This window comes from Phocoena phocoena, chromosome 10 (genome assembly GCF_963924675.1).
Source record: "Phocoena phocoena chromosome 10, mPhoPho1.1, whole genome shotgun sequence".
Taxonomy (NCBI): domain Eukaryota; kingdom Metazoa; phylum Chordata; class Mammalia; order Artiodactyla; family Phocoenidae; genus Phocoena; species Phocoena phocoena.
This window is the reverse complement of record NC_089228.1, coordinates 61,913,138-61,940,148: the sequence shown is the minus strand read 5'-3', so window position 1 is coordinate 61,940,148 and position 27,011 is coordinate 61,913,138. Positions and strand designations below refer to the sequence as shown.

The window sequence follows — 27,011 nt, the reverse complement described above, 5'->3', positions numbered from 1 at the left end:
AGCAAAGTAACAAAATTTAGAGCATGATAAAAATGGAATATCTCAAATTATGTTCCTTACAAAAGCATTAAGTACAGTACACAAAGACTGTTTATAATATTTTAAAGTCTGCTAAAAATATCAAGACATCCTAGGATTTGTGGAGTTACCTTTCCTGTCAACTAGAGCATTGATTCCCACTAGCTTTGCTATAATAAAAGTTAACTTATATGAATGTACACATATAATAACTGAAATGGAAAATGAAGGCATGCAACAAACATTCCAATTACTAAGCAAGTATGAAGAAGAAAGTCTTTTTGGTATTTCTGAACTTACAATTCCTTTGAACATATCGACCAGGTCCAGTGAAACTTTTTTTCCAGAATGTTCAGAGGTGATATTCAAAACACTGAACAACCCCAATAGTCCATCACCACTGTCTGGTAAGCACAGACACTGGAGTAAGGGCTGATATGGCAATACAGTCTGTTCCCAAACTGAATGTCAGCCCTGATCTCATCTCCCATGTCCAGATGCACGTTTGGACTAATGTAGAAGTGTGAGCTATGAGCTATGAAACATGCAATTCACACAGACAGGAAGTTGAACTCAAATACTGTGCTGCATGGAGGCTGAATGTGAAATTTTTCACAGTGACTGAAACTGACTGGCTGACAGGCAATGGTGTTTTTTTATATTTGACTTTGACTAAAATGAATGGACTTACAAGAAACCCTTGAGATTTAGTTAATGCTACTAATCTAAAGGCTCTGAAGAACTGAGGAGCCTTTAAAATCGGTATATGTGACCTTTTCTATATTCTTCCTTAGGGAAAGAAACAATAATAAAAACACCGAGGTACATGAGTTTCTTTTCAAGGGATTACTGTTGTTATCTTCCTGAGATGCAAAGACCACAAAAGAAGAGCACCATGCCTAGGCTGCTGAATGAGGCATCAGACACTAATAGTTTGGTCCTTTTCTAAAGGGATCTCTTCTGACAATGACACTAAAACACAGTGATGGATCACAGATGCCCGGGGGTCCTGGCTGCCCTTGGATTCCAGGTTTTCCGTGGTCTCCGTCTTTGCCGGGGAGACCTGGGTCTCCTGGAGGACCTTCTTTGCTTATTCCAGGGGGGCCCTCTGGACCTAGGATGGGACATTAGCAATACATGAACAAATGAGTTTGGTTTTGTTGCTGACACAGCTGAATCTGCAAAACATGTAAACTGGTAAAAAGACTCCCTTGAAACTTTTACGTATTTGCACTAAGGTGAAAAGAGGAGGTATCCTCTTGCTAATTCTATACACTTTCCATTTTGAAAAGAACTATCCAAAAGTAATTTTTGTAAAACTAGGCCAAGCTATGTTAATATGCAATCATGCTGCTGCTGAAGACACAGAGCTAACATTCTAATATTTCAATTTGTGGATTGTCCAAACTATTTCTTCCTCTCAGCTTATCTTTTGCCAATATTATTATAAATTAGTAGGTAATATATCAGTAAGCTAAAACTCTAATAAAGCCACTTTTGTGCCATATTTGTAGTCAAAATGACTATTTCCATTATATACATATATATATATATTTTTTAGTTTCCACAATGAAATACATTGTCATTACCATAGTATACTAGTAATCAATACACAGAGGTATTATAACACTAATTTGTGAACCATAACTTAGTTCAATTAGCATGTTCAAAAAAAGAAAAATTAACTCAAGATATTAGCCTTTTAAAGTTGATGACCCAAAATAACAAAAACAAAATATTTAGGTTTAGGGATGGAGCAGAGTGGACTGGGCACTTTCTACCACTAATACTTCCTGCTACTACTACTAATAAACATTTATTCAGCACTAAACTACAATTGTAGGTATTGTTCAAAATGCTTTACATACAAAGTATTAAATCATTTGATCCACCCAAAAGCCTTGAGCAGTAATAACATCTAAAATAATAATGATAGTACACATTTATTGAAAACATAACTTTTTCATGCACCGTTCTGATAGCATGACATGTATTAATTCATTTAACCTTCCACCAATGTCATGAGGCAAAAGACATCTCATCACTATTTTACAAATGAGGAAACTGACACACAGAGAAGTTAAATAATGCAGCTAGCAGAGGCTGGCTTAGAAGTCCATCTCAGCATTATTCTACTTCCCTGAGAATCATAAAGATTAAAGGTGATATACACTAGGTAAGTCTGGGCGACTTGGAACCATCTGAGAACTATTCTAAGGAGTGGTATTCTAAGGAGTCTAAATGATAAGTGAGAGAGAATCCTGAATGATTAATGGATATAATATAGGATAAAACTTCTAGCAGTTAGAGCTCAATGTGTTGAATGTGAATCACTCAAAAAAGGAAACGAAAGTCTTGGTTTCAAATCTTTGGACAGAGATTTATGATGATTTTCTTAACGTAAAATGTGCAGCAACACTCATGAGCATCATCAGTTCATACCTGGGGGACCAGGAGGACCTTGTACTCCAGGGTACCCAAGCCCTTGGCTCCCCTTTGCCCCATTTCGTCCTGGTAAGCCTGCAGAGTGTCAGAGAGGGGAGTAAGCTTACTTTTCCCATAAAATCATTTCCTCCTAGATTGTTTCTTTCAAAGCTGTTAATACACACATTAAAAGAAAAATAAATCTTTAAAAATTAGCCAGGCACCTATTTATTATTATTAACAGGACACAGAATTTTTGAAGCGAAACTTTATAAAATGATCAGTGGTCTAGAAAAACTTAATGAAGATTAAATATTAAGAAAAACTTAATGAAGATTAAATATTAAGAAAGGAAAATGGTTTAGCTCTTTTTGTTACTCATAGTTGTTCTTTTATTACTTTGATGAAACATCTAAATTGTTCCTATAATATTAAATTAAATTAAATTGTTCCTAAATTGTTCCTATAATATTAAATTAAAAGGAAAGAATTATCAACCAACATTTCACATAAATATTCAAAAACAAAGAGCAGCAAGTTGTGGGCTATTAGGAAGTTTGGTCGCAAAACATCATTTTTCTTATAGAAATTTATAGAAAACAATTTTGGATATGGTTACAGAAGTTACCAAAGTCAAAATAAAGGAAATGGTGTCTGTGATGTTCTATTTAAAGACCTAATCAGACTCAAGCAAAATTTCTAAGTACATTGTCAACATTTTCTGATTTACAGGTTCACATGCTTCATAACGTTGACCTCTCTCTTGACTTTAGGATATTCTTTCATGAAATAGAATGACTGTTCTTTAACTCAGTTGACAAATTATTTAAAGACTTAGGGATAGAAAAATTTTTTGTCTTCAAGAAAACAAACAGGAACTCTTGCCTGTTAAATAAGTTTAGGATGTGAATACAAAAAATACCCTTTTCTGTTATTTATTTGCTTACACATACAAACTAAGTACCTTTTAATCCTTTGGCACCTGGGCGTCCTGGAGCTCCCATTAATCCAGGAACACCATCTCTTCCTGGCAAACCAGGGAATCCCTGGGGACCTTCTGGGCCCATGGGACCAGGTGGCCCAGGAATACCAGGAGAGCCATGCTGGGACTGGCAGTGATCACAACTCTGAATTCTTCCACTTTGAAGTAAGACAGGTAGCTGGGCTTAAAAGCAAAGAAACCCCACCCCTTATGTTTAAATGGTGAATGGGCATTAATAATATCACTCATATTTTTTCTAAATTTACAGATACATATCTCTTGGCCAATAATTTCACTCCTAGAAATTTAACTATGGAAATATCCATTGCTCTGTGCAATAATTTTATTGTGGCAATTGCTTCAAGTAAGGGAAAAAAGGAAGTGCCCCTCTAAAAGAAACTGGTAAATTAAATTATAGACATAATATTATGAATAAAATTACCAGAATTATGTCAGGGAAGAAAATTTAATCAATGGTGAAATAATGATAAATTGCTTTATTAAAAAGGTTACAAAGGGTACATATAATATTTTACCTTTATAAAAATACTTATCTGGAAAATAAAAACGAGAGGTTGATAAATGTCCTTTATTTTCTTCATCTTACTTATATCTTTTATAATTTCTACAAAGAATTTGTATTACTTTTGAAATTTGAAAGTTATTAAAATCTCTATGTTGGAGACTTACCTCTTAATACATCAGTGCAAACTTGTCGAATAAACTGTTCTGAAAATTCTCTCCCCTGCATCAAATTATTAAGGGTTATAACATTGACATACCAAGTAAAAAGCAACAGAAATATGAAAACTGTGAAAGAAGCAGAATACATACGGGCTTCCCATCTAGTCCTGGGGGTCCCTGAGGACCTGCTTCCCCGGGTTGCCCCTGGGGACCCGTAGGCCCCATCAGACCATTCACTCCAGATTCTCCTTTGGGTCCAGTGGCACCTCTGGCACCAGGCTCTCCCTTTTCACCTCTCTAAAAACAAAAGAAATCTTCAAAAGTTCTATTTAAATATTTCAGGAGGTATAAATGCATCATAAAATTCTTAAGGATATGGATATGAAAATATATAAACATGTAACTAAGTTATATAGGAAATTGTTGGGAAACACCGTAATTGATCAGGAAGGAAATTTCATATTATATTAAACTGTCATTTATCCATCCATCCAACCCTACAAATAACCACTACCTAGTACATATATTGATTAAGCAATATGCATAGTGCCAGAGATGCAATGATGAACGTGACACAGTCTTGTCCCCAAGGAGTTTAAATCCTAGAGAGACAGATGTAGAAATACACACTATTCTTCATTGAGAAACATGCAGAAAAAAATTAGCTCCTAATTTAGAAGAAGAATCAATATTACTGGCAAATATGTAACATTTCATACCTAATTCAGTGAATCTACATATTCTGAAAATCTCTATTTAGGAACTACTAAAGAACATGAAAGATATTTTCTGTTTGTGATGTCAATAGCTAGATTTATACAGTATTAAAAATCAAGCCATGAGGACTGAACAGACAGCATAATACATGAAGAAACATACCTCTCCTTTTGTACCATGATGGCCTTGAATTCCCTTTGAAAATTAATAGGGAAAAAATAAATAAATAAGTAAATGTGCAAGCTACAGTACTAGCAATGTGGCATGCACCCTTTACCACACATTTAATCAAACTTTAATTTTCAGTTTGGATCTATGCTCATCAGTGATATTGGCATGTAGTTTTCTTTCTTTGTAACATCTTTATCTGGTTGTGGTATCAGGGTGATGGTGGCCTCGTAGAGTGAGTTTGGGAGTGTTCCTCCCTCTGCTATATTTGTAGTGAGGTGGATGGACCTAGAGTCTGTCATACAGAGTGAAGTAAGTCAGAAAGAGAAAAACAAATACCGTATGCTAACACATATATACGGAATCTAAGAAAAAGGAAATGCTCATGAAGAACCTAGGGGCAAGACAGGAATGAAGATGCAGACCTACTAGAGAATGGACTTGAGTATATGGGGAGGGGGAAGGGTAAGCTGGGACAAAGTGAGAGAGTGGCATGGACATATATACATTACCAAATGTAAGATAGATAGATAGTGGGAAGCAGCCACATAGCACAGGGAGATCAGCTCGGTGCTTTGTGACCACCTAGAGGGGTGGGATAGGGAGGGTGGGAGGGGGAAACAAGAGGGAGGAGATATGGGGATATATGTGTACGTTTAGCTGACTCACTTTGCTGTAAAGCAGAAACTAACACACCATTGTAAAGCAATTATACTCCAATAAAGATGTATAAAAAAAATCGATCAGCAAGTAAAACACTCTCTGTAAGGCCATTCTTTAAATATGGAAGTTTCTGAAGAAATGCAGGGGTTTCTACCAGACATAATATTACAAATGGAGCCAGAGTAAGAGGAAAGATAAAATAGTAAGCTCTCTGGACTAGAACCAAATGAGAGCTAAAACTGAAAACAGCTGTCATCTGAGAATCCACTAGGATGATTTCATGAGGGAAACATTCGCTTGGACCCCATTCACAATGTGAACGCCAGAAAAATCACACACGTGCAGCCCTTGGTAGGATGACAGTTAACTAGGACTTTGTTTACTTTGAGAGATTGGGACAACTATTCAGCTGTTGAGAGGCAATGGCTGTTCTGCTCCCCCACCCCCACCCTGCCCCCTGCCATTCTCCCTGTAGACTCAGTTCCTGGTGGTGGAAAACGCAGCTTCCAACACACCCAGGACAGAAGCTTTCTAGGGAACCCAAATCCTGCCTTGGGGGAGCAGACTTCCTCTTTTCCTTGAGAAGTGAGATAAAAGAAAACAAGTTAGGGGAAACTTGCAGAGAGTGTCATCTGTCAATCAGTGAGCTAACCAAGTTGTGAACTCAAAATCCAAAGAAAATATCCTTCTATCAGAGAGTTACTGTGAATAACAATTTGGGGTAAAAGGCCTGGGTTGCGGAGGGTGATGGATGAAGGGGTGAGGGTCCTCCTATGAGTAGAGCTGTTTAAAGATGGTGTGATTAACTCAGGGAAACAGAGCAGGTCAGAGGGGAATAGGGACAAGGCTGATTGTCACCCAGTGGTGTGAGTGGAGTGAAGGGACAGGAAAATGAAGACCTTTTGTATTGCACATAACTGTACGTAGGCAAACTCTGTCCATTTCTCCTTTCAGTGATTCTTGCTCTGAAGTTCACTTCTAAGTTCTCAACTTTTTGACATGTAACACTCACCCTCCATCTTACACAACCTTGGGGCCATATGCTTTCAAAGACTGCCCCCCACACCAATGGTCTCCCCCATTCCTCCAAGTGAGGGACCCAGAGACCCCTGTCCTTGGAGACATCACCTCACAGTTTTATCCCCCTACCTCCAGAGTCAGTGTAATCACTGAATCTTTCTCCCACCCACACTCCCTAATCAGTTGGATGCTTTTCTTTTTTTTTTCTTTTTTTTGTGGTACGCGGGCCTCCCACTGCTGTGGCCTCTCCCGTTGCGGAGCACAGGCTCCGGACGCGCAGGCTCATCAGCCATGGCTCACAGGCCCAGCCGCTCCACGGCATGTGGGATCTTCCCGGACCGGGGCACGAACCCGTGTCCCCTGCATTGGCAGGCAGACTCTCAACCACTGCGCCACCAGGGAAGCCCAGCTGGATGCTTTTATTTGTCCAATACGGCTCTGACTGAACCTACATGCCACTTGGCAATCTCACCGAAACATGGCTTCATGAGGAGAGTTTAGTCAAGGAAGAAGCAAGGCAATCTTATTATGTATCTACTGCACAACACAGTTCCTCAAGATGGCATTTTAATTCATCTCTAGTATAGTAAATTATATCTTTGAACAAACTAGAGGGAAACAAGGACATTCCTTCACTATGTATGGCCTCAACTACTCACATTTCAAGGAGAAAATCAAAACTCAACAGTAGGTACAGAGATGCTGCCATGTATGGCTGCCTTGGGCCAATACTACTCCAAGAAATGGGTGGAACTGTCTACCTTTAGTCATTTATTTGGTCAGAAGAAAGCATTGAAAATCAAGTTTCACAGCCACTGAGAGTATCAGCATGGGAAAATGAAAATATAAATCAAAAGATTAAAGTTGTGATCACCATCACCACTAGAATTCTCATCCTTGGGCACTTAGAATGCAGGCTACATCTCCCCTTCTCCCCACCCATTTTTATTTGCAAGTAACCCTCTCTCAGTATTGTTCATTATGTGAGTCATTATTTCATTTTCCATAAAAAAAAATACCTGTGGCCCTGGAATCCCTGGTCTTCCATTCTCTCCCTTTTGACCCTTTAAAATTGAATAAATGTTATTCATTAGTTTGCACACATATGATGCAATCACATATACAACACAAACTATGTACTGTGCTGTCATCTAGAAGAAAGGTCACAAGAGCAGTGATGCAAATATGTAAAATGATGTAAGAGAAGAAAAAAGAAGTGAGAGGAACGTCAACCTAATCTTACAGCTAAAATGGATAAAGACAAGGAACGAACTACTGACTTTGGGGAACATGTAAATAATGTTAGACAGTTGAGGATGTTCAGCTGAGTCCATGTTCACAGCATGAAAATAATTTAAAAATCCAGTGGCTGTGGTCATTTTCTTAATTTCAATGACATTATTCATGTTCGGTGTTGATTATGCACATGTGAGGGCAAGAAGATCACTTGAAGGACATTTTTAAATTAAAAATATACTGTAAAATACATTTTGAATGAAGATCTTTAAATTAGGACAAATAGAGAAAAAATTAATAAAGATATAAACACATTTGTCCATTCAATTAATATTTTGGGACATCCTCCTTGTATCAGACATTGGGCGAGACCCTGAAACTCTAGTATTTCATCCCTATGTTAAACAGGATAATTAGCAGTTTCTAGCAAAACATACACCTAGATATACAATCAATTAAAGATCTAGTGACCGAAATTGTAAATCACTCCTGCATAGAGGTTTTTTCATTTACTTACTTACATCAGTGAATTCCCAGGGGCCCTATTTGCTGTAGGGACACTGTTGCAGTGTCCCCATGTTGCCTTCAAGTTGCTTTACTATGTGGTGCAAAAGCTAAGCAATTAATCTCTTTAATAAGCAGTTAAATTCTAAATTTCACAGTGCTGAGATACTAAACCTTAACTGTTCTCAACACATGGACAAACTAACGTGACATGATAAAGGTGTTAGCTAACCTTACAGTAGTAATCATATTGCAATATATAAATTGCACCTTGTACACCTTAAACTTACACAATGGTATATGTTAATTATATCACCTTAAACTTGCACACCTTAAACTCGTACACCTTAAACTTACACCTTGTACACCTTAAACTTATACATTATTATATACTAACATTGTGCCCTGTATACCTTAAACTTATACAATGGTATATGTTAATTATATCAATAAAAATATATACAGCTAAATTCTATTGGAATTCTATTTAAAAAAGAATAATGAAAATACTGTCGATAAGGATGCAGTGTATAATTATATATCTGGAACGGATACTATTGGGACATACGGTGGGGCATCTGATAAAGAGGGTAGGAAAAATGACTCCACCTTGAGTGCAGCCCTCAGGGATGTGTAAGTGGTACCCAACTGGAGAAGACGGGGGTGTGGCAGGGAGAGAAGACACAGGACAGAGGTGTATAATTTCTTCCAGCTAAAGCAGCAGGGCAGGAGCAGATAATAGTGGGTAGACTGGCAAAGAGATAAGACTAAAGAAGATTCAGTCCAACAAGGAGGCACTTTATGGGCTGGACTTTATCTTGAAATGTGTGTGGAGCATCACTGAAGGACTCCTAAGCAGTTGTGTAACTTAGTTATTGATGCTGGTAAAAGTGTGGGGGGAAGGTGTGGACTGAACTCAAAGAGAACAGTTAGGATATTACAGTCACCCAGGACCCATGACAAGAAATGAATGGTCAGGACAGTGGGATGGGGGGAAGGGGCTTAGTTCAAGTTTCATTGTCTGAAACAGTGTTCAGACTGTGACCTTAGCAGATTTTGATGCTATTATTACCTAAATTTGAAATTTCCTTGTATGCCACCAGGTATTCTGGAGCTTTCAAAGTTCTGCGAATTTTGCAAAGTGTTTTACGTAGCAAGACTCAGCCACTATAGCTGAACTTTTTTTTTTTTTTGGCCACACCGCACAGCATGTGGGGATCTTAGTTCCCTACCAGGGATAAAACCTGTGCTCCCTGCATTGGGAGCACAGATTCTTAACCACTGGACCATCAGGGAAGGCCCTATAGCTGAGCTTTGTAATCTTAAAAACATCATTAAAGTACTGTCTGGACACTTGATTTGTAATTGATGATTGGAAAAGTCTTACATTTCTAGAACTTAAAAGACCGAAAGACCAACAGATATAGTTTATTCCTGATCAATGTGTCACTGATTCAGCCAGCGGCGTCCTACTCACGGGTCAGGGTTCAGTTAATGAAAAAACCGTCTGAGGGGCACTCGGACTGAGGTGAAACTGTCCTATCTCCCAAAGCTGTAGCATATTTCTCCTCTTTGCCTTTGTTGCTAAGCCACCCAAAACCAAACGTCCTTCTAAATCTCCCTAGATTTCCTCAGACTGATCTAATTTTCTGGTATAATTCTCCTGTTTATTAGTTTGAATATGTTTTATATACGGTGTTAACAGTTTCTTATCAAATTTATTTATGCCATAAGCCATGTCAAATCATTTGTGGAAACCAACACACCATAAAATATGTAAATAAATATATATTACAAGCATGTGATAAAATCCGTATGTTATTTTGTTGAATCGCTTGGTTCCCAAGTTTCCTACAATAGTGGTGTAGTGACAAATGTTAAAGTTAGATTTGATGTGTTTTGAGAAATTTAGTAAAATGAGAAAGCTGGGATTTAACAGATATTGACAGTAAAACAGGAAGGAGCTGGAAAAGCCATGTAAGAATTAAAAAGAATGAAGGCCTGAGTTTTTTTGCCAAGCCAAAAAAATAAAATAAGCCAGTAACATACCTGAATGCCCTTTTCGCCTTGATTTCCTTTGTCCCCCTGCAAAAGGCCGTTTAATATATATCATAATGTCATATATTCTGTATCCTTTCAAATTAGCATGCTTTTCTTCTGCCAAGAAAAATATATGGTCTCATGCAAATTCGACAAGTGCCTTATAAACAAAAGTTGACTCCAACATGATATTTGAGAAGAGAGTAAAAACACATTATGTCAAGATGATGTTCTAAATGAATACTATCTTGTGCTCTTACATTCAAAAGAAAATTAACTACAATTTCTATTTTATAAGGAAGAAGAAAACTTTTCTATATTGATCACAATCTGAAGTTAAACAAAGAGAGGACTATATTTTGACAAATCTCGTTTTTTAAATCAAACTGAAAAGTCTTCTACTATTAAGCTAATAATGGCCACAAATTTATAGGAAAAAATGAAATAAAACAATGTTGAAAAAGTATTTTAGAAAACATATGCTTCAAAAATTAACTTTTGGGGGGAAATTCATATTCCATAATATTGTTTCCTGGAATTTCTCAGCTAGAAGAGATGTTTGAAACCAACTAGTTCAGTGTCTTTGTTCTTATAATGTACCCACAGATCAGGAAAGGTAAGCATTTGCCCAAGGCTGAACTTGGACGCTCTTTCCAAATTTCCTTTCTACCATGCTATCCAAACATAAAGACTAGAGTTTTGTGTTTACAGTGAATAAAATACAGATTTTCTTTTAACTGGTAGGTTTCTGAACAAGGAAATTCTCTAAATCCAAACATATTCACAGTAGTTTACTTAATATTCACTGATGGTCTAACACTTAATTGCTGCTATGAGGGTCATTCCTGTGTCAGCAAGTACTGCCTGCCGCTCATCAGAGCAAAAGGGATCACACTAGGTACAGTAATCTAGGGGCTGAGCAGATAATACATGAGGGATAGAAAAAATGAAATGGTAGAAAAACTGAAAGAGCAAGGAATACAAAGATGGAGACATAACAGTTTGTATCCTTTGCAGAACAAAAGCCAACACATCCACTTTTAACCTGAACTGTATATATCTGCAGGGGCATGGACTTCTCTGACAGGTGGGCAGGCAGTTCTTGCTCAAAGACTTCAAGCCAACAATAATATTTGTATAGATACAGCTCAGAGTTCCTTTACTTAACAGGAGAGAGAGAGAACCCAAAGTGATGCTGTTTTATCTCACCAAAACATTTTATATGAATATATATGTTTTGTATTTTAAACTCCTTAAATTAATTTTAAGTGAACTATTATGTAATATAATTGTTTCACAGATAGGAATGCCATGGTCAAGCATTCTGGCTGTAATTTTTATTGTTTCAGACTTTTGCCCCAGTTTTGGTAAGAGTGATATTCACATTTTGGTAAGAGTGCCTCACATGGAATACTTTCCCTAAAAAGTTCTTGACACATCTGGATTGACCACAGAACAATCTGAATTTACAAGATAATATTTAATTGTACGTTTATATTTTTTGATCTGTCTCTTCGAAGATCCTCATCTAGGAGACAGTACCTATGCAGGGACATGAAAGGTGCCACAGCTCTTAGCATGAGGTCGAACACATTATATGTACACCAAATACATAGGTCAGCTCATCATTGAATGCATAATTGGCCCTTCTACACTACATGCACAAAAAGAAAACTTACGTGGTAATAGCTGATTAACATTGAATTATATGTCCTAAATATCATACCTTTTTCCCTTGAATTCCAGGTAAACCCAGGTATCCTGGTTCTCCTGGCAGACCCACTGCTCCTGGTTCTCCCTAAATAACACAGAATTCACATGAAGATCACAGGCTTACTGCTTGTGAAAAACCCCACTGTTTTTATCTCTATATACATCTCAAATTTAAAACTGATAGTTAAAAATTTTTGTTAGAGTTATTACTATAGAAATAGTAAAGAATAGTAAAGTTCACTGAAGTCCCAATAAAACTTCTTATATTTTTTCCTATCTTTGCTAGTTAAGAAATCCTGAGACCATATCATATTTTAAAATTTTATAAACATTTGGTATTTTTATTATATTTATAATGTCAACAATAAATAATAAAGCAGTGAAAATAATAAACACAGGTATCTCTCTTTGTATTTACTAATACTTTCCCATCCTCTTGAAATTGCTTTTTCTCATAATCCTCCTTTAAAAAAACTTATTTTATTGTTACAAAACTGGTAATAAATAGAAGTAATAAAATTATTGAAAATCTCATTACCAACTATTTTTATTTGGTTATATATTTTTCCCTCTACCTCTCACAAACACATACACAACTTAGATACTAAAATGTGCTGTGTATGCATAACTTAAGTAAACATAATCATTTACTTCAAAATATATTAATATTTTGAGTTCTTTATATGCCATTATGTTTTTTTAAATTTTAAATTACAGAATAGTATTCAACTATATTGATTTACCATATTTAATAAAATTTCTATTGTTAAACATTCACTTTCACAGTTTTTATTTTTATAAACAATATTGGGGTGAACACCCTTGTAGTTAGATATGCAAATTTATGATTTTTACTTTATATATATGGAATATTATTTTCTTAGACATAAATTCTTGAGCTGTTTTCAGAACAAGGAATAGTCCATAAGTTATCTTAACTCAATTTTTCTACTCCCTATCATGTCATAGGGATTATTTCCTTTTTTAAAAAAAGACTTACAATGTGAGAGTATATAATGATGATGTATCAACAATATTTAGGTTAAAATTGTAAGAGATAGGACATGCTCCTGAATATGCTTCATGGAGTTTTGGTTTTGCTTTATTTGCTTTACCATTAGTCCCAAACTCTGTCATATTAAATAAAAACAACTCTTTTCTGTGGAAACTAAGTTCTGTTCTCTTTGCTCACTGTGCGCTGTTGAATATTACTCTAGATTTTTAAAGGCTAGAAGAGAATTGAAAATCTGATTGAAATAAACATCAACTATTTGGTTTGGAGGAAACTGGTAAAGGCAACTGTGACTCCCAGACTGAAAATAAAGTCCCATCAATCAGCAAACAAAGAAATGGCACCACCAGGGGAGACACACACTCATTCAGCCACATAAAAGAGCGTGATATTCTCTGGACCAGAGAAGATGTTCATATTAGCATCCAAATTTTACCAATTCTAGAAAAACCAAACTAAAGCATATTTCATGCCTTTATTACCCAAACTTTGATAAAATATCCAAAAAACAGAAATGAAATTGGCCCACATTCACCACTGGCTTTCAGGTACCCTAATTTTATGTTAAAAGGTAATCCTTCATTTCCTCTATCTTTTCTTAAGGGATACAAATGTTAATCTCATCAAATAATGAGAGGAACTCATACTTCTTTGAAAACATTTCCAAATGCTTCAAAACAAATTAATTACCTTGAGCCCAGAAGCCCCAGGCAGCCCTTGAAGTCCAGGTTCACCTTTATTTCCCTGTCAATGCATCAAAGCCATTTGAAATTTTTTGAATTTAGTCACCATATATCTGATACAGACACTTAAGGGAATACATTTTAAACAACTTTTGCATTTTCAACTTTCCAATTGTTTGAAATATAGAATCTATATGTGAAGCCTACTTATTAAGAAAAACCCTTTTAAGCAGGGAAGTGAGTCCGCATATTTATAAAGCTTTCTACCAGCCTGTTTGATGCTGGCAGCTCGAAGTAAAAAGAGAGATTCCAATCTTTAGGGACTGGCACTAATTAGCTAGGTCTTCGTGCTGCACAAGCCAGACCCATGTATCTTAATAGCATCTTCTAGGCTGGAAATCTTCATCTTTCTCTGTTTTGCTTTCTCTGTGTGACTCATTTTCAGTATGCAACTGAAAAAAAGAAAATTAGCCTCAAATGCACTTTTGAGTGGCTTTTGGAAGAAGCATGAATCAGAAAACTTTTAGTTTGCGTTCTTTTTCAGGATTCCAGTGCAGTCCTTGCTAACAGACATTTGGAAAGCAAGACCAAGTTGTCAGAGCAAAAAGTGTAAGATAGGAAAAGAGGATTGGTTATAAAAGACAACCTGCCTCCTGGATCATCAGGAGAGATTGTCAGTGGTGGTTCTGGCTTTCAAATATACTTGGACACCTGAAATCACAACCCAATCAATGTCTGGCAAAAACCTATAATTAAAGAGGTTGGTGTGACACCTAGAAGTGGGGGGTGATGATCACCCAGAGCCAGGTCAGGCTCACTGATCAGTAAAGGGAACCACTTTCATTCTCAGCTTATGTTGAGAACCACATGAGCATACTATTTGGACTTAATTAAAGCATTTAGCACATAAAAGCATGATTATACCATAGAACAATGGTTCCTTAAATTTTCTGATTTTACAAATGATTAAGCTGAAACTCAGAGGTGACAGGACTTGCCAAAAGCTACATGACCTGATTATGTTAATATACCCTGATGTCATTTAGATAATATTTTATAAAACTGGAATATGATAGGGTAAAATAGACTTACGAATGGTTCAATGGCTATTTTACAAAGAGGTATTATAATCTAAATTGGAAGTTTTCTAAAGATCTGCCACAGAATTTCAGCCTCATCCCTGCCTTGCTTAACACAGCTTTTTTTGTCTTACTCTTGAACTTATATCAATTGTTACTGAAGGCATAGTTCACAAATATATTAGTTGACAAAACCAGAGGGGTAAGGTAACATAGAGGCAAGTAAACTATGGCCTGTGGGCTAAGTCAGCCCAATGCCTCCTTTTGTAAATAAACTTGTACGAAACACAGGCACATCCACACCGTGGTAGCTGCTTTTACATTTCAATAGCAGAGTTGAGTGGCTGCAACAGAAATTATATGGCCCTCAAAGACTAAAACATGTCCTATCTGGCCCTTGGCAGAAAAACTTTCTAAGACCTGAGGTAATATACTGCATGAAAACAAGTTGAAATGTTTCACTGAAAAGATTACATTTAAGATGTATAATTTTAACATCTTGAATCTATTTTTAACAAAATAATCGTAGAAGGACAAGATGAGGGAAATCAAACTTTATAGTAATTTATGTAAAAACAAACTGTGATGTTAGAATCAGCCACTTGACTCCCCAGCCAAAACAGCAGACCTACCCAAGTGGTGGATGCCACAAATACATTGTTCTAACGTCTTTTATGGAAAATCTAGGAGGTTTAGTTGACCTCCAGCTCAGTGTGAGCCAACGATGCTAAGTGGCTAATTAAAAATGCTGACAAAATCTTAGGCTGCGTTCTTAAGAATTAGAGGATCCAGAACATCATGGGAGAGTCCATTGTACCCAGTTATTTAAGGAATATACAACTACTCTATTTTTTCTTACAACATGACCTTGCAACATGATGGAGAACCTCCACTTGGCAAGTGCACACTTACTACTGCTAGGACTCACAGTGTTCCAAGCACCCACAGGGTCCACCTCTGGTGAGAGGGCAGCTACTTTTCCCTAATCACTGGGCTCCCAATGACATTTTATCCTATCTCTTTCTAGGTACTTTAGAGTTAAAAGTAAAGTAGATTAGGCCATGTACTCATTTTGTATGCCAGGATCTATTTCCCTGGTCCAGTTAAAGGTTGAATGCTTCCAAAACAGCAATTCCGTCACTTCCTTTCAGAAGGCTATCCTAGAATCTACTTATTAAGTAGTCAAGAATAGTTTCTTGCGTTGAGCCAGAAGGTACCCGGTCTGATCCTCTAATAAAAAGAAATTCTCTTACACATGATTCTGTACACCTAGAAAATGATCGAATCATGGTACTCAGAGTGCCAGTTCTAGCTTAAGAATAACCTCACCTGACACCTAAATATATTGTCAAGCGTGCCTTACTTTTTAAATGTGAAAGTTAAGATAATGTGCCATCTTATCCACAGTCCCAAGGGAGGATAAAACTCACTACAAGGCATTTTACAAATAAAAATTCCACATACATTCCACTAAATAAAAAACCAAGAAGAGGACTTGGAAGTTGGTAAAGTTACCCTCAGTGGTCACTACAGATACTCTAGATGGTGGGCTGGGTACAGAGCCCCATAGAGCTCTGGGCATTCCTCAGTCCCCTGAGCTGCCAGTAAGGGAAGAGGGCTGAGTCATGCAGGATCTTGGAACTTTTCCAGCTTAAACTAGGCCTGCTTTACGTTAGCATGTTTTATATGCTTAGTTTTTGCCTAAGACTTCATTCCTACAAGTGCTTGTTCATAGACTTCAAACCACATTCAAAATAAAATCAATGTAGTTAAAACTTTGACTGAAGTACCTAAATGGTCATTTTGCACAAAGCCCTCAATCTTGTTAAGTTAATTTTCTTTACCTTAGATCCTGGGGCTCCAGGCTGACCTGGTGAGCCGTCGCTTCCCATCAAACCCTACATTTTAAATGGAAATTGCAAGAGCAATTTAGAGAATAATATTTTTAAAATATTCAATCAGTTTTCAAGTTATACATTACCATCATAATCAATCCACTAAAATATAATGCAAGATATGGGAAACATCCCTACACACATCCAAATAAAGGATAATAAAGAATCAAACTATGCAAGATAACATGAAGGCTGGCAAAGCCCTTGTAATTTGGTTGCTTAAATCATCTACAAATAGCAAAAATGACTGGAGAGCTAGTAAGAGACAAATGTAAAGAAAAGTTTCTTTTTTCTATACTCTACTTTCTTCCTTTCTCATGATGGCCAACAATTAGATTACTTCATAGATGTTATTTTGGTCAATTTTACTTACATTTTCTATTTTCTTGAATAATGATTTTAAAGAATTAAAATCTAATAATTTCTCTGAATGTAAGAATGTCTATTCAAGTTACAAATGGCCATATTTTTAGTAACCATATAATTCAAAATAAGACACTGATAACTATTCTAGCAACAAGGAACTAATTTAATTTAGATTCCATTTAAATACTATTACATATATAAAAAACATCTGCTTTCTCTTAATCACAGCAAAGGAAATGTGATGAGCAAAAAAATATTCAATTAGTATTATCAGAAAACAGAATCTCAGTATAGTCACATTGAAAACAGCATGTCATCACTACTATGGTTTGCTATCAATTCAGGATTTATTACAACTATAAAATGTAAAATACACTAGTCATAACATAGTGTTTGAAATATTGGAAATATTAAATATAGATATTCTTGAAGTTCAATGAAGTTCTAGTCAATGCCTTCATTTTCTGGAGGCTAACTTAAATACTGGTAAATAATCAAGTTTCATTTAATATTTCAATGAAAAAATAATTTGGTCTTGATGATGGAGGTAGAGGAAGAATATTCCATTCAAATCTTTCACCAAAATCTTATCAAATCTTTTCACTGAGTAAAATATCTGCTTTTTTAACTTACATAATTAAATGAAAGGTCATAAACTGTCCATTTTTTTTACTTAAAAAAAAGCTATTACAGGCAATTTGATTCATAGATTAAAATACACATTGCTTCTAACAATTTACTTTTAGAAATTTTTTATGGAGTCCTATACACCATAGGATTATCATAATTTCTAATATCATACTCATATGTCCCTTTACTCCCCAAACTTCCAAAATTACTTGTTCACTAATTTAGGATCTTCCTATACTACCTGTTCTGAATATATTCTCCCTCATTAGTGTAATAAATTTGTAAATTTTCTAAAAAATAACAAAGAATATTTATTGAGTTTTAGATCTTCCCATGGTACTCAGTATTTTTTTTAGCTAGGATATTTGTTTTCTGGTATAGCTACAGTAAGTGTTCTTAATCCTTACTTGGGTAGCCAACTTTTTGAGAATCTGAAGAAATCTAGACTCCTCTAGAAAAATGAACATAATCTTTTTCATACAAATGCATGGAATTTGTGGATCCCAAAATTCTCATTGCTGAATCCTCCCACCAGTTTTGTGAATTTCAGAATAAGAACCTCTGGTACATAATGAGAATATTTCAAACACCCCAGTAATAATAATGACATTAACATACAGGTATCCCCGGAGCTCCTTTTTTTCCTAGTGGTCCTGGAGGCCCAATTTCTCCCTAAAAATCAAATACAGATCAAGTTTAAAATTGCAGAGCATCAATTCATCTTTAGAAATTTCCTACGAAAGCATTATGAAATGAAAACTCAATATCAATCAGCCCAATGTGTCTGCCTTTCCTTCCTATATTGTAAGACGAAGCAATGCAAGGTAAAAAATCAGGAATCTAACATCTTAAAGACGTAGGCCTAGGGTCTGTGGAATTATTAAGGAAAATATTTTCATTAGGAAATCAGGAGCGGCACTCTTATTCTTTCAAAGGAAGACCTAACAGTTCACACACTGTTGGTGAGGTGAAACAACAGAGGGGAAAAAAATCAAGTGAAAAAATTTCTTATTTACCATAATTTAAGAGCTATGATAGTAAGTACAGATTAAGAAAAATTAGGACACAGTTTAATAGCATTTAGACTTCAGATTTTGGGATTGTGGCTGACCTGATGCTCCAAGGGATTTTCTGATTCCAGAACAACAACCCTGGAAAGAATATCTTCTTTGAGAAGCAGGAGAAGTCTTCAAAGATCCCTCACTTTAATAAAATATACTCCCGGTTATGATTGTGATTATGAGGATTTAGAACTGTGCAGAAACCTCGCTAGAAGTTGAGCAGCAGGAAACAAGAGGGCTGGAGGTGTCTGAGGGGACATGCTCAGCTTTTAAGAAACTGAACACTGGGCCAGCTATGGGGAGAGGGCAGGAATCTTTAGTACCTACAATGGCTCAGGACCCTCAAAGGGCACTGAAATCGTACCCGTGGTTACCAGCAGGAGGCTCTCCATGACCCAGTTAGGCTGACAGGACGCCCACTAACTAGGATGAAGCAATGAGCTCAGTATCAACAATTAAGACAGGAGAGGCAGAAAACCACAAGACTGAGAATCAAGAGGAATAACAATGAACTTCAGCTGTCAGAATGGCTAGAAAGAGAATTCAGAACTACATGTGAAATCTTTACAAATGAAAAGAATGGAATCATGAAAGACTACTAGGACTGAAGATAGAACAAGAGACTAGACTATCAAGAATAAAAAGATGTTATAGCACAGGGATGTGTATATATATATATATATATATATATATATATATATATATAAATGAATCATTTTGCTGTCCCTTGAAACTAACACAACGGTGTAAATCAACTATACTTCCATAAAAAAAGAATAAAAAGATGTTATTAAAATTTGAAATTCTAGAAATGAAAAATATGATTGTTTAGATTTTTAAAAAAATCAATTGATGGCTTAAACAGCAGATTAGACACAGTAAAGGGAGAATAAATAGACTGGAAAATATATCCCAAAAATTTAACCAGAATTTAAGAATCAAGGATATGGAAGTAAGCAATTTAGAGATGTAGAGGACAAAATTAAAAGGAATAAAATATGTCTAACTAGAATTCCAGAAAGAGGGAAGAGCAGAAGATGAAGAGAATTAGCATGGAGATTAACAGCTCATGTCTTCCAGAGATAATGGAAATAATTCTACAGAGCCAAGAAGCAAACTAAATTCCCACCCGGATGAATAAAGAGAATTCCATATCTAGATACATTGCAGTGAGTTTTAAGAACACTAAAAACAAATAAAATACCTTAAAAGAATCCCCAAAGAAGGGACAGGTCACTTACAAAAGAATGATGATTAGAACAAGAGCAGATTTTTCATAGTGAACCATGGAAGCCAGGAGATGACAGTAGAAAAATTTCAGTGTATTAAGAGGAAATAATCATCAATCTTGAATTGTATACTCTACAAAATCCTCTCTCAAAAACATACTGGTAATTGAATAAAAACTGACAGTTTATAACCAAAGTATTTGTACTAAAAGAATTTCTAAAAATACAGTTTAGTAAGTAGTACAATTTTCCCAAAAGTATGGTCTAAGAGCACAAGATAGAAAGTAACTAAGTAAAATAGACAGCATGTATGTAAATCCAAATTCATATCTGTATAAAACAACAACAAAAACGAATTGTAAGGTCAAAATAATAGCTTCTGAAATTATATCATGTTTGAACCATTAACTGTTGCCATGAATGTGGTAAAATGTATTCTATGTGAAGAGACATCACCACTTTGCCCTTTTCATAATCAGATTCCAGGCCCAAATCTTTCAACTTTCATTAGTACTTACTTTTTGTCCCATTAATCCTTGGTTTCCAGGAAATCCTGGGATTCCCTAAAAAGAAATAAAGTAGATTTTTAATTTAAAAAATTTAGACTGTATCATTAAAGAAGAATAGGCCATAATTGGAGTTTTAACTTGTAAATAATGCAAATCATCAAACATATCTCTTGACTACATGAAACCACTACTTATATTAATCAAATTTTGGAAAAGAAAAAATTATGAGATTTATTATTATACATCTGATATTTAAAATTTTAAATACTGGCTTTAAAAAAAAGAAGCTATGAAGATATTAATCTTGGCTCTTCTTTCAGACCAACATAAGTGATAAAATAAGAAGGATATTTCATTTGAACACTTTCTTATGTTACTTATAATGATTAATGCAAAAAGACTGTCAAATCATAGGAGTTCAGATTCAGTACAACAGTTCCAAAGGCCCTCATAGTCTCACCACCATAACTGAAAACTAATGAAACTAAATAATTTCCTCCAAATTGAGCCTTGAAACACCCAGGAACCTAACTCCTTGTATAAGATATGGCAATCTTTCTCCTAATGATTCCCTTGCTGATAAAATTGTGGAGCATATGCAGACCCGTTTGTAGAGAGACAGAAAGAAAGAAATAGAGAACTCTTTCACATGGCTGAGCCCAAATGTATGAGTTCTCTAGCAAGATTCAGAGAAAATTAATGCTAATTGTCTGAATTTGAGAATAACATGAGCACATTTAATAATGGGAAAGCAGTTCTATTGTCATTCACTGCATTTTCCAAAATGATCATTTATCACCCCAAACAAACAGAGATGGTACTAATTAATTTTTATTTCCTATTCATTTTTCTTAGCTCCTTTCTTGATGATACTTCAATTGAAATAATGAATAACATTTGTTTATGTATATATATATGTATTGACTTTGGCAGAAAAGGAAATTCAAATGACAGGGAAATTGGGCACCATCAGTATTTCTTTGAAAGCTCTCTGCATCTTCAGGGCTTTCGAAGAACAGCAGTGGTACTCAGTAAATCAGGGCAACTAGATCAAGTATCTTCAACAACAGGGAAAGTCTGCCATTGTTTTGATTTGCAAATCTTGACTATTAATACAATACTGGTCCATGTGGTAGCCACAATTACGGTGCAAGATATGGCACACAGTTCTAGTTTTAAGATCCAAACTTAAATGATAAATTGGAATTCAGTTTGATCCTATTTGTCTCAATTAGTTCTCCATGGCATTACCTCCTTTGCAGAGAAAAGTTGTATGAGAGCAAAGCCCATCAACAAGGGACTAGCATTCTGGTTGCTTTATAAACATACTAACTAGAGAATAACATAAAACGATATAAATATTTAAAGTAACATTATAAAACATGAGCACAGAATACCCTATCAGCACTCTAAACATAAAGCGAGAGTAAATAATTGAGTTACGAGTACAAAGAAAACAGAGTGAAACGAATTGTATCCTTTCTAAGGCAGAAAATGCATACTGTCAACACAATCAAAGTCAATATTGTTCAAAATAAAGGCTTCCATTTCAATAGACCATGATTTGGCATGAAACCACGCAGAACCAACTCCCATTCAAATACACACTCATACCAACTCACCATAATGATTAAGTTCTGAATTTAAATAAAATTCAAATAAAATCTGTCTATAGAATCTTATCAGACACAAGGTGGCCATACATGGTTCTGCAGCTGTGTCAATGCCGTGTTGCTTGGCTCCAAGAATCTCTAAAGTGATCCTGCAATTTCCCCGCTACTTCTCAGACCTGAGAAGCTGAATTTCGTGCTGCACAGAACTCTTTGTACTTAAGGTTTCAACCCTATTCAAGTTTCTATGCTCTTACACGATCTATATTAGTAGGAATTAGTTACTCCTGTTTTTGCAGCCAATCCCACTATATTCTCACTCTGGGGAAAAATAAAATTATGCCCAAGCAGTGCCCTGGCCTCACTTCCCAGGAGATCTTGAGAGCACCCCTCACCCGGGTCACTCCCTAAATTTGATTTAACACCTTTTATCTGAATAATTCTAACTCTGAGCATGGTCTTCATTAGGACATAGCCACAAATCTTACATTATTTCAACATATCCGATATTGAGAGTATTTGGGGGGATCTCAGATTAGGAGAAAAATAGATTCCTTTTCCTACTGCCTGTGTTCCTAAGTTAATAAAACATGAATAGATGTCATAGACATGAAAAAAAGTCATAATGTCTTCTAGGTCCAACTATACCAAGAACTACTAAATATTTTATAAATACCAAGCAAAAAATACATAAAACTATATAATATTGAAAAACAAAATGTAAAACTGATTTATAAAAGCAATTTCTGGCAAAACTAATATAATGCCATGAGCATGCATGGAATAAAAAACTGTTGAGAGAGAGGTTCACCAGAAGAACTGAAATCACTCAGAGCTATATTAGTTAATAAAATTCTCCTAGAAAATATTTTCCTGGGTTCCCAATACATTCATTGAAATTGACTAAACTTTGCCAATTTTACATTAGTAGAAATATTATTCAAAACCATTTGAAAGTTACCAGTTTGTTGATCCAAAAGTATTTAGCAACAGTTACTTCATAGGGTAAATGTTTTTCCAAGTAAACTATTTTATATTTCATTTTCGGCCTGTGTGGTTTTGGGTTCAGGCAACTGTGAACATGTGTAAATAAAGACAGAAGCAAGAATTTCATCTGGTGAGAATAAAGGGACATATTTCCTCCATTTCTGTGATTTCAGTTTGGATTTGAGGAAGAGCAGAAAGTCAAATGGAAAATCCTGTGTAATGTTGTGGTGAAAGAATGCTGGCATGAAAAAATGTTCTAGAAGCTTCTCTGTAACCACTAAACCATTGTTGTATCACAAAGGAGTCATTAAAAACAGAAATGCATAATTTAGAATAAAGGGTTTGGCCCCTATTTCCTAGAGACCACTTTATAATGAAGGAAATGTGTCTATGATGCATTACTTAGAAAAGACAGGATATCACTCTATACTTTTCCACATGCAATGGAATACTTTACTCCTGAAATTAGAGCATCGTGGATCAAATCTGCTGTTAAGTAACGCAATAATTTCAATGTGCTTAAAACAAATCTAATCAACTAATGGTATTTTTAAATCAAAAATTTCAATCTTTCTACACACTTGTAGAGATATTTAATATCATGCAGTTGTCAAAATATTAGAAGCATATTATGTTTTCTTCTATTATATCAAGAAGTGACTTGTTCATTATTAAAGATGCAATGAATACAAAACACATATGTTGAAAGTATCATTCTTATTAGCTACAAAGATTACACTCATTATTAATAAAGAGCATAGAAGAGGCAGTTAAAAGTTTAGATGCTGGAGTCAGCTAGCCAATTATCTCATGCTGATTGACTCCAGGCCAGTTATTTAAATTGGAATCTCAGTGTCCCCATCTTATACATGGGGAAAAAATAACAGAACTTAGTTCTAGGGTTGTTACATTATATGAATTAGCTCTCACAAGCACTTAGCTCAATGCTGGGACTAAAATGAACAAATTTTCATGACTTTTCACAGCTCTTCCCTGACCTTTGAAAGTTACAAAATAGATGAAGTCAATTCTTTTCCATGTCTTAAAATTTGTCCTCCTCCATTTTGAGGATATCTTTTTTTTTTTTTTTTAACATGTCTGTCCACCTTGCCTATGTCTACCTCATTCCCCAAAGTTTACACTATATTCAAGATGACTTTGGCAATCTAAGGCTTCCCACTGGGAGACACCAACAGGTTTTCATTGCCCCTCATTCATTATCCTTGCCTCTTCATGTTTGGCTGACTTTGATTATAGAAAAATACTACTGTGGGGTTCCAGGATCAAGATGGAAAATTAGAAAGATCCTGAGCTCACCTCCTCTCATGGACACACCAAAACCACAACTACATATGGAACAACCATCTCTGAGAACAACCTGAAGACTAGCTGGACAGACCTTCTACAACTAAGAACAAAAAGAAAAGGCCACACATCGAGAGGCAGAGAAGCAGTCTAGTTAGAACCCACATCTCCATTGTGAAGACCCACAAGCAGGAGGGGTATCACAGCTGGAGAGGTGCCCCTGGCGAGTGAGGGGTGTGAGTCCCATGTCAGGCTTCCCAGCCTGAGGCCCTGCGCTGGGAAGATGAACTCCATAATGTCTGGCTTGGAAAACCAGCGGGGTTACACTCACTCCAAATCCCAGCACAGACACAGCAGCTTAAAAAGTATCTGGGTCATAGGAGAAGGAGATTCACTGACTAATTTTATGGCAGGTGCTGGAAGGACAGGGATCTGGTCGAACTTCCTCTGGGGACAGAAGCACTGACAGGCATCATTCTTTTTTACTCTCCTTCTACCTAGCTGGCCTGGGGGGGCAGGTGGGCACCACTTCTGTCATTCTCCATCAACCTAGCTAACACCATGCATCCCAGCCCAGCATTCCCCAGAGGACCTGCCCAGGCTAGCTCCTTTAAAGCAGCTCCCACCCCATCATACCCAGCAGACTGCCCCAGCTCCCCTCCAAAGCAGCTCCTACTCCAGGGGGCCAGCCATGCACACCAGGGTGCCTGCAGCAATCACAGCCCAATCACAACAAGAGGGCACATGTGACCCACACAGGGGATACTCCAGGAGCACCTGGCTCTGGTGAACAGAGGGGACTGCACTGCTGGGCCCCATGGGACATCTTGTACATAAGACCACTCTTTCAAGACCAGGAGATGTAGCTGTTATACCTAATACATAGAAACAGACATCGAGATTTAGGCAAAATGAAGAGATGAAGGAATACCTTCCATGTGAAAGAAGAAGACATAACCTCAGAAAAAGAACTAAATGAAATGGAGATAAGCAATTTACCAGATAAAGTGTTCAAAGTAACAGTCTTAAAGCTGCTCATTGAACTCTGGAGAAGAATGGTTGAACTCAGTGACACCTTCAATAAAGAGACAGAAAATATAAGAAAGAACCAATCAGAATAGAATAATACAATAACTGAAGTGAAAAATATACTAGAGGGAATCAACAGCAGATTAGAGGATGCAGAAGAATCAGTGATCTGGAAGACTAGGCAGTGGAAATCACCCAATAGGAACAGCAAAACACACACACAAACACACACACAAATGAGGATAGTTTAAGGGATCTCTGGGACAACATCAAGCATACTAGCATTTGCATTATAGGGGTTCCAGAAGGAGAAGAGAGAGAGAAATGGATAGAGAATATATTCAAAAAAAATAATGGCTGAAAATTTCCCTAATCTGTCAAAGGAAAGAGACACCAAGTCCAGGAAACACAGAGAGTCACAAATAAGATGAATCCAAAGACACATTATAATTAAGATATCAAAAATTAAACAGAGCATCTTAAAAGCAGCAAGAGAAAAGCAAATAGTTACACACAAGGGGATCTCCATAATACTATCAGCTTTTACAACAGAAACTTTACGGGTCAGAAAGGACTGGCACAATATATTCAAAGTACTGAAAGGAAAAAAACTTACTACCAAGAATACTCTACCCTGCCAAGTTATCATTCAGAAATGAAGGCGAGATAAAGAGTTTCCAGATAAGTGAAAGCTAACGGAGTTCATCACCACTAAATCAACCTTACAAGAAATGCTAAAGGGACTTCTTTAAATAGAAAAAAAAAGGTCATCACTAGAAACAAGAAAATTATGAAAGAAAATCTCACTGTTAAAGGCAAACATAGTAAAGGTAGTAGATCAACCCACTATAAAGCTAGTATGAATTTTAAAGACAAAAGCAGTGAAATCATAATATCTAAAATAGTTAAGTGATACACAAAATAAAAAGATGTAAAATATGACATCAAAAACATAAAACATGGTTGGGGGAGTAAAAATGTAGTGCTTTTTGAATGTGCTCCAATTTAAGCAACCATCAACTTAAAATAGACTGCTATATACATACGTTGTTATATATGAACTTAATGGTAAATACAAACCAAAAACCTGTAAGAGATACACAGAAAATAAAAAGAAATGCAAACATAACACTAAAGAAAGCCATCAAATCAAAAGGGAAGAGACAAGAGAGGAAGAAACAGAGAACTATAAAAACAACCAGAAAACAATTAACCAAATGGCAATAAGTATACCTATCAATAATTACTTTAAATGTAAATGAACAAAGGGGCTTCCCTGGTGGCGCAGTGGTTGAGAGTCCGCCTGCTGATGCAGGGGACATGGGTTCGTGCCCTGGTCCAGGAAGATCCCACATGCCGTGGAGCGGCTGGGCCCGTGAGCCATGGCCGCTGAGCCTGCGCATCCAGAGCCTGTGCTCCGCAACGGGAGAGGCCACAACAGTGAGAG

The 27,011-nt window shown here is 36.2% G+C and overlaps 1 protein-coding gene across 2 annotated transcripts in view; it reads right to left on the bottom strand.

Annotated features, from left to right (window-relative positions):
• Window positions 1-944: 944 nt before the first annotated feature.
• COL21A1 (collagen type XXI alpha 1 chain) overlaps window positions 945-27,011 on the bottom strand; it is a 126,061-nt gene continuing 99,994 nt past the window's right edge. For both annotated transcript variants that reach the window (XM_065885361.1, XM_065885363.1), the window contains 13 exons: window positions 20,643-20,687; window positions 18,453-18,506; window positions 16,788-16,841; window positions 13,872-13,925; window positions 12,183-12,254; window positions 10,466-10,501; window positions 7,696-7,740; window positions 4,988-5,020; window positions 4,259-4,405; window positions 4,115-4,169; window positions 3,407-3,607; window positions 2,461-2,538; window positions 945-1,132 (listed from right to left, as the gene is read on the bottom strand). In XM_065885361.1, coding sequence (XP_065741433.1) covers window positions 945-1,132; window positions 2,461-2,538; window positions 3,407-3,607; window positions 4,115-4,169; window positions 4,259-4,405; window positions 4,988-5,020; window positions 7,696-7,740; window positions 10,466-10,501; window positions 12,183-12,254; window positions 13,872-13,925; window positions 16,788-16,841; window positions 18,453-18,506; window positions 20,643-20,687 — 1,062 coding nt within the window. The remainder of the gene's footprint in view (window positions 1,133-2,460; window positions 2,539-3,406; window positions 3,608-4,114; window positions 4,170-4,258; window positions 4,406-4,987; window positions 5,021-7,695; window positions 7,741-10,465; window positions 10,502-12,182; window positions 12,255-13,871; window positions 13,926-16,787; window positions 16,842-18,452; window positions 18,507-20,642; window positions 20,688-27,011) is intronic.